At 34.3% G+C, this 19,160-nt stretch overlaps 3 protein-coding genes and 1 long non-coding RNA gene across 4 annotated transcripts in view; 2 read left to right on the plus strand and 2 right to left on the minus strand.

Annotated features, from left to right (window-relative positions):
* Nucleotides 1-13,929, minus strand: part of LOC132200792 (uncharacterized) — a 49,622-nt gene extending 35,693 nt beyond the window's left edge. The window contains exons 1-2 of the long non-coding RNA XR_009442197.1: nt 13,647-13,929; nt 13,151-13,302 (exon numbers count right to left, since the gene is read on the minus strand). This is a non-coding gene — a long non-coding RNA (uncharacterized LOC132200792). The remainder of the gene's footprint in view (nt 1-13,150; nt 13,303-13,646) is intronic.
* On the plus strand, nt 3,384-7,085 carry LOC132200310 (uncharacterized). Its single transcript, XM_059625693.1, has 4 exons — nt 3,384-3,547; nt 5,194-5,343; nt 5,485-5,607; nt 6,314-7,085. The coding sequence occupies exons 1-4, from the start codon at nt 3,475-3,477 to the stop codon at nt 6,541-6,543; spliced, it is 576 nt and encodes a 191-aa protein (XP_059481676.1). The 5' UTR covers nt 3,384-3,474; the 3' UTR covers nt 6,544-7,085.
* A 283-nt stretch (nt 13,930-14,212) lies between the features above and the next one.
* Nucleotides 14,213-19,160, plus strand: part of LOC132201828 (brachyurin-like) — a 38,294-nt gene continuing 33,346 nt past the window's right edge. The window contains exon 1 of the mRNA XM_059628328.1: nt 14,213-14,471. The gene's annotated coding sequence lies outside the window, so the exon portion shown is untranslated. The remainder of the gene's footprint in view (nt 14,472-19,160) is intronic.
* LOC132200227 (zinc finger Y-chromosomal protein 1-like) lies at nt 16,779-18,909 on the minus strand. The gene is made up of 3 exons (XM_059625536.1): nt 18,708-18,909; nt 18,540-18,649; nt 16,779-18,444 (listed from the first exon to the last, which is right to left on the minus strand). The coding sequence occupies exon 3, from the start codon at nt 18,063-18,065 to the stop codon at nt 17,121-17,123; it is 945 nt and encodes a 314-aa protein (XP_059481519.1). The 5' UTR covers nt 18,066-18,444; nt 18,540-18,649; nt 18,708-18,909; the 3' UTR covers nt 16,779-17,120.

The following is a 19,160-nucleotide window of genomic DNA, read 5'->3' on the forward strand; positions in this document are numbered from 1 at the left end:
AATCATTAATCATCAACAAAATATTTTATTTTCCATTTTGATGGATAAAATTAAAATAACAAAAATCAATCTCGAGATCACTTCTTATAATAACAACTGACCGCCAACATTAATAAACTCGTCATAAATTGAAAGCAATTTTTTAAATTGAAATCAGTCTCTGACTGTATAAAATTTATTGTTTAATGTGATTTCATTATGGCAAATGATTCACTTTCAATTTTTGTATTTAAATATTTCAAATCGACCCCCTCTAATGAAACTCTCACTTTTTCACACCCTCCATAGTCCTTTGTCAAGTTTAATGGCCTCTAGCTGGCCCATATGCAGATGTTCCCAGATTAGAATACTAATGTTCTCCGGCGGGTGTCGGAAGAAAATTCAGGTCGCAGCAGCTCATTTCGCGGTCGCTTTTGACATCCGGAATCAGTTCCCTTGAGTAAAAAATGGCCGTGCGGAAGAAGAGCAGCAGTGGCAGGTTTTTTAGCGAGTCAGTCCGCGAGCCACGGCTGATTAATTGATGTGCGAGAGACCGTTCGTTCGTTTGGCCCCAAAGTTGGCTCTGACACACGCTGTTCAGCCCCTAGTGGTTCGTGGACGCTCTCTAGATAGCTGCGATGCCTCGTGGCGCTCACGCCGCGACTGGAATAGCAAATTTTTATCGCCTCCTTCGGCACCTGCTTTTTGTTCCAATGCCTTTTCTTTCTTAATTCGGCCCAAGGACTTCAAGGACAGAGAGTTAGAGAGTTTCCCTCCTTTATAGACAATAAATTTTGATCAGAATTTGTCCTATATTGGCAGATTTTAGTAATAAAGAAGGTCATCCAAAAATTATATATTCAATTCATTTTAAACATTTTAACTAAAAAAAGAAAAAAAAACACAATGAAAGTAATGATGTAAGAAAATGACACGAGAGTTTAACGAATACAGAACTTATTAAAACTTTGTAAGTTTTAAAGAACTTTTTTCTGAAAATATACACATAATGTGACATTTTTGGTGAACAACGTAAATTTTCCTTCAAGATATATAGGTTGAAATATGATCCTCAAGATGTAAGAAGCCCAAGAGGAGAAGAGGGTGGATTAATTTTTTTTTAAATTGATAATATCAGAGGGGTAGAAATGGTAGAATTAATTTTATTAATTTAATTTACAATAAAAAATGCTTTCTTAAGACAGTTTAACCTAAAAAATGTTAAATTCTAGTTTCTATTGTGCGTTTTGACTGATCTATATAGTAAAAGTAAATTATTCAGGCTTAGCGTATATTTTCCCACCTCTAAATATTATATTTTCTTAACTAAATACTTCCATCAAAAAGAAAAAAAAATAATTTTTATAGATCAACCAGATCAAATAGCTCAAAATTATTTAATTATTAGTCACAGTATAATTCTTACCTTTGCTAGTAAACCTAAAAAAATCTAATTCCTAATTAAATCTTATTGCCATTTCAGCTTACAATTAGATAAATTTGGAAATATTAGTATCCAAAGTAACATGAACATTCGATTCATATCATTTGAATAATCAAAACTTATCTTTGTTGCGCTAGAATGTCGTTAATCCTGCGGCTGTTTTACGTTGATTAATCACAGAGAGTAATTTATTGTTTGCGTTCCCTGACGAGTCGTCCGTCATCCGTCGCAGCAATTTCGAAGCAGTAGCAAGGGATGATTAGAATGCTTTCCTGGCCTCGTTTATGTACATCGGTAGGTGGATTGGGAGGTTCGTTCGCCCGAAAGATTGCCAGTCCGCTCGATCGGAATTTCAGATGAGGCCCACCCTCTCTATCGGCTGCCAGGAGTCCAATCACAGCGGACGGTCACACTCGGCTTATCAATAAAGGAAAGCGGCCGCCGGGTCGAGAGACAAGCCTGATTAATCACCGCCCAGCCACCGTCATATGCACTTGTGAATATTTCATCGGCGCCCCCGTCGCAGCCCAATTAGTTATTTATGCTTGCTTTGCTTCGAGTGACGACGAGAAAACTTTGCACAGAAAATATCACAACTTGGGCGAGTCGGGTTTCTAATTAAAATATGGTTTATTATGCAGACGAAGTAGCAATTTTGCACTGTTGCTTATTAATGGTTATTTTATAAGATTTGAACTTTAAAAAATTGGGCGAGTTTCATTGGCGTTTCTGTTGATTCGCCTTCAAAATAGATTCACTTCATTCATTGATAGAAATCAGATAAAAGCCCCCAAAATTTTTAATTCAGAGATGATATTTATTTTTTGGAACATGAAGGGGAAATTTTTGATTAAAAATTACTTCATCCCCTTATGAGTTTTGTGAAGTTTCTGAATTGATATAATTAAAAAGAAAAAATAAATTGCCTTTGTGATAGTTCAATAAACACAATTTGCAACTAAATTATCTTTTTTCAAGATAGAAGAGTGCTGATCGATGGTTATTTTTAATTTACTTCACGCTTATTTATTTTAATATTTTTCTATAATTTAAAATGTTTTCAATCAATTATAAGATAATGTATAATAATAGTAAATTGTTAATATGGGTTGTTGTACAGTGCACCAAGGTTACCGCTTCATCCGAGAGTTGGCGCGTTGCACCAAGCAAGCATTGCTAATAAAATGTTGAGAGTGCCGCTTTCTCCCGGTAGACTTCGTGACGGTCTCAGTTCAGTCAAGGTAGCTTCTCTTCATTAGGAACATTTCCTTAAAACGTCCAATTTAAAATAAAATTGATAAAAAAAATTTAATTTACAACTATAAGTTTCTTAAATTACCTCCTGCATTAAGCTGACCAATAAGTATGTAAGTAATTTATTTAATTTTGGAAAAATGACAACACCAGCTGAAAACCCGATGTATGTATTTTTTTTTTTTTAATAATTATAAACTCGGAACTTTTACCTACGTGCACGTTTCAGTACTTAAAAATTAGATACTAGAATAGTAAAAATGGAGTAGTTTTTATTTTTATATTCATTTCATTTGAGAAATCTTTCATATCCATTGAATCAGTTTTTTATATCCATAGATGCAGATTTTATTTTTAGAAAAAATAGGTATTTATTAATATGAAAATTCACGTAAAAATAAAATACTTAAATTTTACTCTGTATAATGAATTATAAATTATTATTTATTGCTTTAAAAAGCAAAATAATATTCAATTATGAAAATTAGCCAGATATATTTGAAATAATCTGTTTCTCCACCTGTACTTCCACTTTTAAAATATATTTTTAATAAAATGTCTTTTGACAATAAAAATGGATATTTCTCATTGCATACAACGTCAATAATTCTTAATGAAGCCTACTTATATGATTATCTCCCTAAAAACGCATCACGGACGAATGATGCGAAACAATTTTGATAAGTCGTTATCGCTCATTTTGCCGATAGCGACTAAGCAAAACCCGCACACCTACGCGACATTATTTATTTTAATATCAAAGTGGAATCTTGGTGCATAAGTTTTCACACAAAAAAATGGGCCTTTCTACCGGGGCCGGAGCCAAATTTGCACTCGCGTGGGCCGTCAGCGCCGCAATCATCTTTAACGGTAGGAGAGAAGTAATTATATTTATCAAAAGTTGGCCAAGGTCGAAGCCTCTGTAAATATTTGCCTATAATCCGGTAACACTCGATTTTTAATATTAATTGCCGCTATTTTCATCAATCGGCGTGGCTGATTCTCAAAATTTTCAACCTCTCATAAAAAATGCGAAGAATAGCGTGTTTTTATATGTTTAGAAAAGAGGTAATAAAGAACCTACGCAACCGCCAAGCATCAATTGTGGAGAAGCGTTACTCACCATTTTTTGTGACGTAGGCTGCCAGACTGTAATCTCTTTGTAAGCTGCTTAATGGCTCAATATCTGCGAACGCCTATAAAAACTACCTCATTAGGTCTTTTTCAAAGTTATCAAAGTACAAAACCCAAAATTTAACAATAAATTCTACTGCACACTACTGCACTACTGATTTAAATTTCTTTAAAAGAAATTAATGAATTGCGAATTAACTGTTCAGTTTGTGATAATTTGAGTTCAATGATTTCCTAAAAGATTTGATGAATTCATTTTTTAGTTCATGATTAATAATTATATAAAAATAATTGCTTGTCAATGGATTGAGATTTCTTAATTTTAAGAGTTAGAAGTAATTTCTATTAAAATAAAAGTGGTAAAAATGCTCCCATGTCAACAGAAAATTTCCAAATAATTCAAATTTCTCCCTGATCTTTATAATAATAAATAAGCCTCCAAAATATTTATTGATAATATGTAATTATAATATCTATACTTTACAACTAGATTTAATATTAGCGAAAGTTGTTTGATTTGCTGCAATTTAGTTTTTGAATTATTCGTCATTATTTCATAATCGCTTGAAAGAGGATTAAATAAACAAACAAATATTATAGAAGATTGCGAGATCACGGATGAAAACAAATTATTTTGACGCAGTCCATCAGAGTGCCATAAATGGCCCATTTTCGCCTGACGTGGGTGTGTGGCCGGATTGATCGATGTTTGTTCTTTTCCTTCTCTCTCGTCATAGGAATGTACGCAAACAATGTCCGCGCTCTCAAAATTATCACATAAAAGGAGTTGCCTCATCGCGATTCGATCCAAAGACAGACTCGGGTTTGCACAGTCATGCGCGGCGCCTCATTAACACATAATGGATCCGTGAAAAAGCTAGGCAGCCGTGACCTGTGACCCTGCGTCTCCCAAATGAGATCAGCACAAAAAACGCCGATTAAATATAATATTTACCGATCCACGCCTTTTGTTGCCGCAATTCTCGAACTCATTAACGCGCTTTTCAAGTCATTCATTACTTTTCACTTTTTAATTGAGTCACGCTCTACTATTGTGAATATTACGTTTGATGAACTGTCTTTTTCTATGAATGATTATTTAAAATAGAAATAATTCTTCCATTCAGCAAATAATTTCGCATAATTAATCTGTCAAAATTTAATAATGCACAAATAAAAAATTAAAATGTAATATATGATTTTCTCAAATATAAGTAAATTGAAAATATTGAAAGCAAAAACAATTGTTATTCTGAAATCTGAAACACAGTAAATTATAAAAAAAAATTATGAAAAACAGAGTGAATTTAAAAAATATAAATATTTAAGGATTTGGATATTTTTTTCCAACCACGACCTTACTATTATTTTATTTTTTACAGATGTTCACGGACAGAACACGACGAGCAGGGCTTACTGTTTCCAGTTCACATGGCTCGGGCCCGAGTTCACTGAAGAGAGCACCGTGAATGGCACGTGCAACGACATGGACAACAAACCGTCCGTCTGCGTCGATCCTCTCGTTTACACAAGTAAAAGACCCACCCATTCCGTTTTCACACATGAGCTGCATGAAAAATTTAAACAGAAATATTTTTCAAGACGCTTTTAATTTCATTTACGAAAATTAGATAAAAGTTGAAAAGAAAAATGTATAAATTTGACTTTCTCAGACGACGGAACATTTCCGAACACAACCAACATGTGGGAGGACGCGGACATTCGAAGCAGGGTTACCTGCAGACTGGCGAAGAATGAGGTCTGTGCTAAGTGGACCTTCACATACAACAATCAATGTGAGTAGAGGAGGCAGCAAAAATAGGTCCGAAAGTATAAAACTAATTAATTAGTAGAATTTTAAAACAGAAATTATTAGAGTGACTTTAAATAATTTTTTCTAAATTTATATATTTCATTTCAAGAACTTCTCTCACTTTTTTGAGAATTTTTTAATATATCCTAGGAACAAAATTTCCACATTAATTGTAATGTAAGTGTAATTAGCCTCAAAAGTTCTAAAAAACTTTTTCAATGATTTATATACAAATTTCATCATTTTTACCCATAGATTTTTGTTTTTGATCTCATTCATTTGGGATATGAAATTATTTAGAAGATTCTTTCAAGTTTAAAAAATTTATGCTCAAAACACAACGCAAAATGATAGTGTACTATTTATTTTCTATAATAAAAATGTAGTTTTTAGAAAAATAATCTTATGCTTTAAAAGGACTATAAATATTTAATTATTGTACAAAATAAATTTCTCCTTCATATATTCTTACTTAATTAATAATAAAATAACAAGTGAATTTTCGGTACTTATGGTCTTAAATAGAATGAAAGTTTTATTATTTATAGATTGAAAGTTAGTTTTTTATTTATTTAATAGTTGCATATATTAGAACGGTAAATTAATTGGATACACAATACTATATTGGATAATAGTGAAAGTATCATATTTCCTTACATTTTTATGATAAATTCTATTTTTTATTGTAGTGGAGAACGTGACCTATCTATGCACAAAAGTCACAGAGGACAACAAATACGCCGTGAGGAGTGGGTGTCGGATGCAGGAAAAAGAGGGTCGTCAAATCGAGGTGTGCATCTGCACAACCCCCGTCGGTTTGAACAACTTGGCACCCCCTTGCAACGAGGCCGCCCTTCGCTCGGCGGCGCCACTGCTGCTGTTCGCCGTCGGGGTGGTGCTCGCTCTGCTCACCAGATAGCCACCCCTGTCCTAACCCCGCAAAAACCCTTTCCCATCCCTTCCCTTTCCGCGTGCCCAAAACCTAGCGAGCGACTTTTATTTATTTTATTTTCTACTATGCGTGGACGTGCGCCGCCCTTTTCACATACGCACTGAATGATGCAGCCGCCCCATGTGAATTATTCACCCCCTCAAGAAAATGTACACACAAAAAAGAAGAAAAGAAAGAGAGCGGCCCACCGGCGATGAATTATTTTTAGTGCAACCCTGCCCGGTTTTTGCCAGTTAAATGTTAATGAGATGAAGCAAAAAGTATAAAGAGAGGCAGAGGCAGCTCGGACCCGGCAGAACTTTGAATCAGGAACCGGAAAACTGCATGATTGTGATATAATTTTAAATAAAATAATTTGGTCGTTTTAAAAAGACCATGCATATTGAAAAATTTTGTATTTTAAAATGAACATTCGTAAAAAAAAAATAAACAAATTAATTATGTAATGAATAGATTTTGTAATATTTTTATTGAAAATAAAGTATATGCTCAAGATAAGCATTTGTGAAACTCAATAGATATTTTTTTCATACTTACAAGGAATTGTAATTAACTTTAATAACTTTTTGTGATCAAAATTTTTAGCCATAGAAAGCGCAATATTCTAGTATTAAAAAATAAAAAAAATATAATCATACATGATCTCTTGTTGTACGAAATTAGTTAGCACTTCACTTGAATGTATTTTATATAGTTAAAAATAATTAATTAATGAACTAAGGAAAGTTTATTGAAATTAAAATACATAAACCAATTAACATATTTAAATAATCCATATTACAAGGATTAAAATTTATCTTTCCAATATTAGTAAAAAATCGATAAGTTCCTTCAGTTTTCCAACACATTTCTGCCCTAAATAATGCAATAAACAGCTTCATTTCAAAATTAATTTCATCTTTAGATAAGTATTCATATTTTTTTGTCAGGCTGTTAGTCGTTTTAAATAGTATTGTCTATTTTGACACTTTAAGCATTTCAATATCAATATATTTGAAACTAAAAAACGTACCCAAGTTAGTCAATCAGCTTATTATTATATATGCAATATAATAATACAATCGCGGTACAAATACTTAAGCATCTTTCGATTTAACACAATCCAATTAATACGGGTTTTCCACCAAATGGATTAGAACAAGGGCCTCTCTAGCACGGCAATTACGCAAATACGACGGCAGGTCTCTTTGCTTGACGTGTGTGCGCGTGTTATAGTTGGGCGCTAGAACGTGCCGCGATCGAGTGTGTAAAAGCCCATTCACATTGCTCTGGAGTGGCCGGCGCATAGCGAGTGTGTTCCACATTCGTAATCAATAATCCATTAAAATTCCAATCTCGCCAGAGTCCAGCTCTCTTTTTACTATGGATTTTTTTTTTCGAGTAAAATCGAGTGCACAGCAGCACTTGCTTGCAAAGCACTACTTGATTCCATCAATCTACATAATAAAATGTCGCCATTCGATTTGAAAGCCAAGGATAAAAGAGAGCAGGCTGAATTTTATTTTGCTGTATAGCCGAGTTGTGCTCTTGTAGCAGCCAAACACGAGCAGAAAACAAACAAACAAACAAACGGGCCGGCGTATTGTTCCACTTTACAACACTGTGCGGGGGCGAGGGTGTAAAAAGTCATCACACGCACATAAAAATGCAACAGCACGCCAGTCAATCTATTTGCGAGGCGCCGTCCTACAGCAGCCGGCGCTTCTGCTGTGTAATCAATCCGCGAGCTCCTCTTTTTTTATTGTCTTCAAAGGGAGGCATCGACCGCGTAAAGGGTCGCAAAAGAGTGAGACGCACACAAAGACACTGACAAACAACCTTTCAAAACTGCCGAAGCTCAAATGATTCGCAATTTTGATATTCTTTGGAAACAACAATAAATGGCTGTCAAAGTATAAAAAATGACGTCAACAAAGATGTCTAGACGTGTTTTTATAATTTGTCCTCTTTGATAGCTGATGCTAAATTTTTTTGCAGAAAATATCATTAAGAAATAAAATGAGGACTGCATGCTTTAAAAAAAAAAATCAGAAAAATTATCTAAACTTTTAATTTCCACTAATGAAAATTTAATTGAGATTTTGTTTTAAATGTAAATTATGCATTAAAAGACTTTTCGCGGCTTAAATTTAATTTTAACTCATCAACAAAACTCACACAAAATTGTATAAAAATTACTTTTATGGCCCAGTATGTGACCGAAATATTAATATTATATAAATTTATTGGTAGTTAATAGAATTTTATTGATGACCTAATTCATCTTCACTTTTCCCAGAAGGTCAAAATTCTAAGGCCAAATAAATTAGCTTTGCACTTTATTAGAACCAATCACGAATGAACTTCTAACAAACTGCACGCCATACCTACAATTAATTCCACATCCTGAGGAGCCCTGGGCCAATTTTTTTTTTCAAGCAATTATTCCGGCAGCGCCGGTGAAAGAATGAATTATATTTTATGTTGCAGCAGGTCAAGGTTCAGAGCAGCAAATTTTATCGCGTTCACGCAACAAAGTTTTATGTGATGGATTATTTTTTTTAATTTCATTTCCATTCATTGAACGGGTGTCCTAAGAGGCTGCAGTTAGTTACTCGCAGCTGATACAAAAGGCCACTTCTATATTTTCTTTGAAAACACTCTTCTCCGACCTTTCTCTTTCTCTCTTCAAAACAAAACAAAACGAAACGCTGCTGGCAGATCCACACGGAGAACTCCGCTGCTGCTTGTATAATAATAATAATAATGTGTACGTAGTGGAGTTGAGTGTGTTTTACTGCTGCTGCTTTTTCTACGTTTTTATTGCGCCCGGCTGCCGTATATAGCAGAGAGAGATTAATTAATTTCGGAAGCTGTTAAATTTTATCTCTTTCGCTGCGCCCGCTGCTGCCTAGAAAGAGGATTTTGTGATTTACAGGCAAACACCGGTGTAAACTCGGAGAGTGTTGCGCAATTTCCACGAGGTATAGAGAGTTCAGCTGTTTCTCTATTTGTGTTGCAAACAGAGAAACATACATGTACGCCAATACCCGCGCTTGCATAATCTAGAGGCGTGGTTATCAATTATGAAAATTTCAATTTGAGGCGAAGTTAGTAATTTTCTATAGGAAAATTAAAAGATTTGTTATAAATTCATTATAATGAGCCTTAGGTGATAAAAAACTGATCTAGAGAAATTTAAAGAAAATTCACAAAATTTGTGTAGCAAAATAATTTAGTTTGCAAATGTATGACAAATTTATTTTGTAAATTATTTGACTTTAATTCAAAATAATAATTTAAAAATGTGGCTAAATCAAGGGATTTCAAAATTATTAAGGTGGTCTCTGAAAAATCTTTAATTTATATTTAATTCATACCGCCATCTTAATCAGTATACATAAGTTGTGCTTTTTTAACTTGAAATAGTATAATTCATATTTAACAATTAATTTAAAAAATGAAAAATGAAATTTTCTGCTTATTGTCATACTGGAAGAGATAAAAATAAATAAAGATTTTAGACTGCTGTTGATAAAAAAAATTAATCAGAATATTTCAACTGATCTCAACCAGAAGAGGACTTCCGTTTCTGGCTGTCGGTTGATAAATTTGATGCATTCGAAAGGCAATCAACACAGAATTGACTCTTTCAGTTGGAAATAAACGTGGTAAACTTCCATTCCAGTTGCCATTCTCATTTTAAAAATTCCCCACATCAGTCTATGTCGACGACATTCCAGGTCAAATGCATGCACCTCTCGACGAAATTGAATTCTGCGGAGTCTCTCTCATTTCGCGGAAGGATAGAGTCTGCGGGTGCATGTTGATTGCCTCCCATAAAACACACGCGAAATTGCAAAAATAAGGGAGTGCAGCAAGATTGATTGCCCGGCTCGTTGCGGCGGAGAAAAATGACGTGTCGTCGGCCGGGTGACACGCAAGAGACCCTTCTCGCTGCAAACTTATCAGAGCAAACAGCCTCCTTCTCAACCCCTTTGACCAAAACAGTGCCCATTACACGCTCCACCGGCTGAAAGGCTTCTTTATCCCACACTGACATACACAGACGGGGACACACACCAAGTTTCGGCAAAAGCAGCCTTGCGTGAACGGCAAGTGCGTGAACGTGTGAGCACCTAAGAGGCTGCGAAATGAGCCTCTGACATCGATACGGCCAATTATTAGATCCACTACGTCGTCTTCCAATAAAGAACCATGTTTCCTTATTAAAAGTTCGAGCATTTTCTAAGATTGCCACTTTGAAAATTAGGAAATGCTGTGATTTCCTTTTAAAAATGCGCTATATATTATATTTTTGTTCTTATTTTTGAAATAAAAATTAAATAAAGAAAATCACTTTGTCAATATTATGCAAAAGTAAATTTAAAAAAAAAAATGCTTATAGCTTTGATATTGTCAAAAATAATAAAAAATTGATATTGTTTCTGTAAAACATACAATGAGAAAGGCAATACAAAACCCAAACCGACTCAAATAGGAGTTTGGATATCTTCAATAGAAAACGATTTTTAATTTGGATTAATTTTTAGGTGCATTAGTTTTAAATTGTACAAAATATTAATTATAGATGCTGGAAAATATGTTTAAGGAAAATTATTTGTACTTTTATGTTCAAACAACATATCTGTTTAAAAAAAAATTAAAATATGCAGAGGATTTCAGCTGTAAACTCCTTTAAAAAGGTTTGATAAAATTCAAATATGAGCGATACATATACAAGGAATAAAAAAAAATTATTTCACCCAAAATATTATATTTTTGTTATTTAATTTTTTTTCGTTTTACAATTAGATCAATTTTCCTTTTTTAATTTTACATATTCTTTCTACAAAGTTTTCTATAGTGTGAGCCTGTTTTTTCTTGAAAAAATTGATCTTCAGACTACATTTTGCATGAAATTTTGAATGAAATTGATTATTTCTAAAATGATAAATTATTCAAATCACGTAAATGTTTTTTTTTTTAACAATGATATTATCAATTATCATGCATCAATCGAGAAAAAGCTTGCAGCAATCACATCTTTTGTTTTTTCCCCATTAATTTTTTACAATCTTTGGTCTCGTCGATCTTGAAAAAGAGTTCCATTGCAAAAAAGCTCTATACCAAAAGATCTCATCAGTCTGTCTGTCAAGAGAAAAAAATTACTGCAGCATTTCTTTCTATAGCTCTACCCTATCCGCACGCAGTCAAAAACTTTTGTCACAACCTGCAGCAGCCACTTTGGCCTGTCATAAAGTTTCTTCGTCATGCAGTCTGACGTCGGCAAAAATAAGCGTCAGCGCAGTATGTTCCACGTTTGATATTGGAAATTTGCTTCATTACCCGGCCGGTGGGTCGGCCGACGCCCGTTGCTTTTTGCATGCAAGGCAGCGAAAAAAAGTACATACAAGGGAGGCCGAGTTCGTTTCTCACGCCACACTTCAATAAAAGTCGCGCGCGATATGCACTTGTGGCGGAGACTCAATATTGGAACAGCCAGAAGCACTTGTTGAGAGAAAGAGAGCAAAAAAGAAGGAAAACTGAAAGCTGTGCAAACGAGCTTGTCGAAGGAAATAAAGAAAGATGCAAAAATTTGCAAGCTCAACTATTTTCTAAAGTCATATTTTGCCAGGTTATTAGCGCATGAAAGGTACGAAATTAATTATTAACTTCACAAATAAACTTCATGATTAAGTCACTTGCTTGAAATTAAATAAATTAATAAGCAATTTTGTATATTTTGTTCCGAGCATTGATTTATTATTAATTTTTTTAATAATTACTTTAACATTAATTACGGAATAATGGTATCAAAAAGTGTAATAGAAGATCCACCTTCACTATTTTTTTTGCAGTTTTGGGTTATTGTTGAAAAAAATTGACTCTTTTAAAAAGCTGGAATTCATAAAATAATTTCTTAAACTTTTAGTTTTAATTCATTGTTACAATGCCAGGGCACTACTAACTTAAATTGTAAGATTTGAAATATATTATATTTGCAATATATTTTTTCTTTTTTATAAAATATTAGTTCTTTAAAAATTGAAGGTGTTTCATTAAATATTTGAACATTTTTTTTGATACATATAAAATATTTTAGTATCTGTTTTTAGAAGAAAATGAAGTCGAAGCTTAAATTTTGCCCATTAAATTAATGAGCATCTCAATTTTCCTTCAGTCTGGAGCATTTCATAAAAAATTCAAAGCCTCTTAACAGCAATAAAGAGGCTAAAATCCATTCTGAAGAGGCAATTTGCTGATTAACGAAAGCAAAAGCGGCGTCGCTCGCTTGTCGGTTGCCGCAGATTAGTTGGCAAAAGTCGATTAATATTTCAGCCTGGTGGAGGCTTCGGCCATTCGCCGCGGCTCTCTTTCAAACCCAGAGGCCTCCACGCACTTTCCCTCCTTGTTGTATTTGCGTGGAAACTTTGCCTACCCTTGCGAGCGCCGACCAAAGGAATGCGCCTGGAATTTTCATTTCGCGACTAAACTCCATGGACCGGAACTATTTTACGAGCGGTATTCGCCGGCCTAGCCGCATCGGCTACGGTTTCCATGCTAATTTGAAGGCAAAAAAATTGGCACTCACCCTGCGGCAAAAGTCTTGTGTCGAACTTCTTCGGCCAAGCTGGAGATGCTGCATCCAAGGAAGAATTGACGAGCAAAAACTGCCGGTCGACGACGAAGGGTTGAGGTTAAGGAACAGTTCAAGAGCCGCATAACTCGACGCAGAGGAGAACTCTGAAATTTTTTATGCATAATATTAAAAAATAATTTCTTGTTCGAGGATTACTTAATTTCACAACCAGATATCAACTCCTTTTATAAATTTGAAACATTCATCATTTTCATTTAATTAAAAAGAAAAAACACATAAAATTTATCAAAAAATAACTCTTATCTTTATGTGATGTGAAAATTTCATAATCGACTTAATGCCAGTCTCATGTTTATCACAATATTGTAAAAAATATTTGATCAATTTTCAGGAACGAATGAAATAAAAATATGTGTAAATTCAATTAAAGTTAAAATCTGGGATTATTATCGAGACAGCGAGTTAGAAGGATTGCGATAAAATTTACCTCCGATAGTTTAGTTTTTTCCTCACAATATCTGGACGTTCTGGTTCAGGATTCTTCGATGCCGTAAAAATTATGAACTTGCACTGCACATGACACATGAATCACCATATTCCCCATATTCTATGGACGAATAATCGAAATAAATTGGCGAAAACAAGCAATAATATATTAATGTTCCCGCAGTTTTACTTTTGCAACTCTTTTACTGAATGAAATAAAATGAACAATGACGACTGACTGACGACATAATTAGAAGTTCAGCTGCTTCACTGTGTTACTTTAACAATGAGTAGATCTAGACTTGTTCAATGGAATGTACCGAATGCAGCAAATTTCGCTCTAAAACAAGTCCGCTTGCTTACTTGCTCTGCGGCGTGCAGCTTGCATGCGGATAGAAAATTCCGTAAAATTCCGATGTAATGTGAGCCTCTACAGCACATTCCAATATAATTTTACATTACGAAAAGCGTCAGCATTGGAAAAGATGGCCATAGAGTAGAAGTAAAGTACATATTTCTTAACTCCTCCCATCTCAATTCTCATCCCTTTGCATTCTTCAACAAAACACACACAATCCCAATAATTATCCACAAAAGCACACAAGAAGGAAATTAAATTTATTTCACTTGTGCTAGTGACGCGTCAGTGTTATTTTGCTATTTGTGCAGACGTGACCGATGTGATGCGAGTCTATGAACATTTGCCAATCAAAAATACATAAAAATTCATAGTGATTGTGCCTTTTTGGCGAAGTCTTTTCGATTGTGTCGATCTGGATCTGAATGCGTGGATACTTGGATACACCGGCAGAATAAGAAACAAAAGGTAGGAAATTTTTTTTACCATTGAAATGAACATCTTATAGGGCGAGATGTGAAAGGATTTTATAGGGAGATAGTAATTTTGCAATTTAATTATTTGCAATTAATTGTGCTATGCTAATATCTAATTGCAAGACATATTAAATACATACAAATTCTGGGTGTTATTTTATTATTTTTTTTACGATTCGCGATGCAGAATTTCTTGTTGTTAATATTATAAAAAATGGGAACAATCTAATTAAATAATTCATGCACCTGATTCTTAACACGAGTCCTTAAAAATTTTCCATTGACAAATTTTTTTAGCTACAAAAGGAGTAAAAACTATGATTTCATGAATTTTATAAAGCTTCAGACACGCATCAGATTTATTTTAAGGATGATTAAATGAAATTTCATGAAATTTTTTATACAAAATTTAATGGTGTGTTTGTAAAATTCAGGAAAGTCATTTGTAATTTTAGAAGCATGTATGCAAAAGTTTATTAGCAAATATTTAATTTATTATATACCAATATTAACTTTGTTTATTTACGCGTCTTATATAATTGCTCGGCTTCCAAATATGGACGCTCTTTGCGTGTAATATTGTCCCTTCACTTGGCACACAAAGGCCTCTCTTGTTCCTCTTCTTTTGATGTAGAAACTTGCAAAAGCCGCAAGCACTTGTCTCCGCGTTCAAAGAGACCTTCCTCGTGTGTCTTGCCAGGGCAAATTTTTGGCTCGTGTGTCTTTGGTGGCCAACAGCCCGGCCCAAACAATTAATCGATGCATTCACGTTCAAAGTGGTCCCCCAAGACGAGAGGCGGCAGTTAATTGAATTTCCGTCGAGTTATCACAATAATGAACAGGTCCTTTGAAATTGAGAGAAGAGCCCTGGCCGGAGAGACTGGGGACCAAATTTAATTATTCAGCGGCGATTTTCCGTTGGCCGACCATATTATTATTACCATTATGATCATTAACAAAGAGGAAATTTCATCAGTGACGGGAAACCTTCAATTTGGCCACAGATCAAAGGGCGGTCGCATTCGTTAACCTTGTTGGACTTTTTATGCTAATGCGACCGAGACCTTTTTGCATTATTTTATTGTTCGGCAGAGGTTCTGCTCTGCGTGGATGGAATTATATTTTCCATTGTTCCAGGATTATATGTACAAAAATATAAAATAAAAATTTCATGCAATTTTACATTTTCTCGTTGTTGAGGCCGAAAGAGCGTGAAACTTTTTTTAATTACAAACATTTCTCGACTGAAAAATATTAGCTCGGCGAAAAGGTCCTAAAACTGGATTAAAATTCAAATTACTCGCACACATTTTTTTTCCGGCGGCCCGAGCATATAATAACAATAATGCGTATATTTTGGCCGCAGCTCCGGCGTGTGTTTTGCTTTGCCTGCCAAATTAAACAGCTTTTACGCACACCTGCTGCCCTATGCCAGTTTCTGATGTGCTTTTCCGCCGACCAAAAAGCTGCCGCCACTAATTTCATCGCGCGACGAGACGTGCAGGTGCGCGTGCGATGCAAATTCATGCAAATTGCGCTCCCCCCAATAATGATTGCACCCCAAAACGGATCAACAGCCCCCCACTGAATTTATGCATTGTTGCGTGAACTTTGTTCAAAACTAATTTGGAAGCAAATTTATCCGCTTCTAACTAAATGCATTAGCAAATTGCAATTGGTTGAATTATGATTTATAGAAATGGATATTAATTGTAGCTTATTACGTTTTACAGCATTTACTTATGAATTGCAAAAATATTTTAAAATTCAAATTTCTTAGAACATAAAGCAAATTAAATAAAATTTCTATGATTAAACTAAATCAGACAATGGCGGAAAATACTTACCAAAAAATGGCAATAATAGGTTCCATAGGTTCTTTTTTTAATACTTCAGTAGTTTCTTTAATTCCAATTTAATTAATTTTGAATGCAACTTTGTTATTCTAGCATAAGCAATTTATAAAAAAATTAGCTTCGTTTATTTTTCCTATAAATTAACATTGGATTAGTATTTGGCCAACTTTTCCAAATCCAATTCGACTGCCCTGATATAGGCAACGTCAGCTGTTGGTAGCTCGCAAGTTGACAGAATTTAGAACGCATTTTGTACTTCATTGTTTTTTTTTACTTTTTTCACGCCAGTCTGCGACTTCTCAGATCGGAAAAAGGAGAAACTGTAGGCCTGATAAAGTTTTATATAAATTATTTGGTGTATCCATGTTAAAATAAAATATCTTTTTTAACTTCTTTTCCCTTTATTAAAAACAAAGGTAATAAAATTGTGTACACATGCTTTATAGACAAAAATTCTAAAATATTTAAAATATTCATAATACAAAATTTCTCCAAATTTTAGTTTTTTTTTCATCATAGATTTTACCATGATGCAGAAGATACAAAAATGAGCAATGAGCATAATTAATTTATATTGTAAATACAAACTGATTGTGAAATTATATTTATAATGTTGAAGCACACACATATAATTTTTTTTTAATTTAAAACAAAATATGTACATATCTCTCTATAAAAAATAGGTTAAACATCAGCTATTGTTATAATTAAATTAAACCCATCATACCCTTAACTCAACCATAAATGTAATAAAATTTAATCAAAAGCACTAAATTGTGCACAATTTATAATGGAAGCTTCATCGCATGAATACGGAGCATGTGTCTTGGGAGCTGGTAGCTTTGGACTATATTTTTGCATACAGTGCACTCAACCATCTTCTTATAAGATTCCATATGAAATGTTTGCATGTGACATTTATATTCTGACTTGAATATGAAAATTCTTGAACAGAGATGGCATCTGTAATTAAATGTGACAAGTTTGTGGATTTGAGTAAGATGTCTTTTCAAACTAGCTTTACTGATATAACACTTTTGGCAATGAGCACAGTGGAATTTGCGACTGGTAGTTTTGTGATGAATCTTTTTTATGTGGAGCTTCAAACAATATTTTGAAGAAAAGTATCTCAAGCAAATCGTGCAGTAAAATCCACGATCCTTAAAGTGGAGCCCCTTTGTAATAGGTTCCATATGCGTGTGCATCTGGTGCATGTGATAACGAAGAGCACTTTTATATTGAAAAGTATTTGGACATTTGTCACAATTGAAATGCAGACTCCTGCACTCCTTTTTGTGTCTTTTCAACAACTCTGAGCAATCAAAAGATCTTTGGCATTTTAAACAAGAAACCTTCACGAAATGCTTGTTTAACAAAATTGCAGAAATTTCCAAATTACAGGCAGGGCATGTCCTAAACTTGTGTTTCCGTTTGATATGTTGTGATAAACTGATTTTGCTAATTAAAATAGCAGGACACATCGGACAGTAGAATTTGTATTTTGAAATTTTATGCACTATGGCTTCGTGATGAGCAAGTGAAGCCTTCTTTCGAAATTTGCAGTTGCAGATTGAACACTTGTGCTTTTTTGACTCTTCAAGATTGCTGTGCTTTGTTTTCATATGAACTTCCAAATCAGTTTTAGTTTTGAAAAAATCACCACACCCCCGAACACGGCACTTGATGGCAATTTTTGAATGATTCCATCTGACGTGGTCATACAATCTCATTCTCGTGAGGGCCTGTTTTGGGCAATAAAGGCAGTCATGAAGGACCTGCTCTTTAGGCGTCAAGTGACATTCATTGATATGTTGATTCTTGTCTTCCTCAGAAAGAAAAAATCTTGCACATTGAAGATAATCACACCTGATTGCAATGTCTGCATGTATTGCTTTTGTATGGTTCCGGAGAGCGCCATGGTGAAAGTGTTTATTGCAGTACAAACATAGCACTTTTTTTTTGTAGTTACTGCATGTTTTCGATTTCGCCCAGTTTTTTTATATTTCACCGGTTTGTCTACAATTGAGTCATCCGAGCTCTCGTGAGATGATTCTTGTAAAATTTCTGGAACTTTTATCAGTGGCACCCAGCATTGCTTTACGTATCCAGCTGGAACAAAAAAAGTTTATTATTATTAATTTCAAAATAATTTTTTCTAAATAATAATCATTAAGTACAAAAAATCAAAGTAAAGACTAACTCACCCTTGTAGTAATTGCGAAGACAAATTTCCTGACTTTCCATTTCATTAGGCCACCACTTCATTTCGTCCTGTATTCCGCTTTCCATATTTAATCCATTTTCACAAAGTAACCTTAAATTTTATTTAGAATTCATTGCTAGTTTATACAAACAAGATCAAATTTACATACTTTGCATCCCATACGCAGAAGTAGCAAAACAGGTCGTTGTCCTCAACATTTTCGGCCAAAGTTGTGCCCAAATAGTTCAAGCACCACTGAGAAAACTTTTCCAAATTTAATTCGGCCGCCCGATGGCCGCCGTCGGCCGCTGGCCGCTCGCAAAGGCGACACAATTCGGCCCACATCATTTGGCGGCACAAAATGTTTATTTTGGTCTGGTGACCAGCTGGCGAGCGGAGTGCATGGGGCTCCTTCGCCTCTCCTTCGCTCCTATTGGCCGCTTTTCACGCACATTAAATTGTGGGGCACAAAAGCGGGAGAAAATATGTATACAAGCAGAGGTATTAAAGTGAGATCGATTCCCAAGTGTTGGTTGGACGTTATGATATTATATAATTTTTTTTTGCTTTTCTTTGGCGCACTCGGCAGTTTACAAAAAGGATTATCTTTATAATTTTTCAA

Source organism: Neocloeon triangulifer, unplaced genomic scaffold, assembly GCF_031216515.1.
Source record: "Neocloeon triangulifer isolate White Clay Creek 2 clone unplaced genomic scaffold, ASM3121651v1 ptg000014l, whole genome shotgun sequence".
In the NCBI taxonomy this organism is placed as follows: Eukaryota; Metazoa; Arthropoda; class Insecta; order Ephemeroptera; family Baetidae; genus Neocloeon; species Neocloeon triangulifer.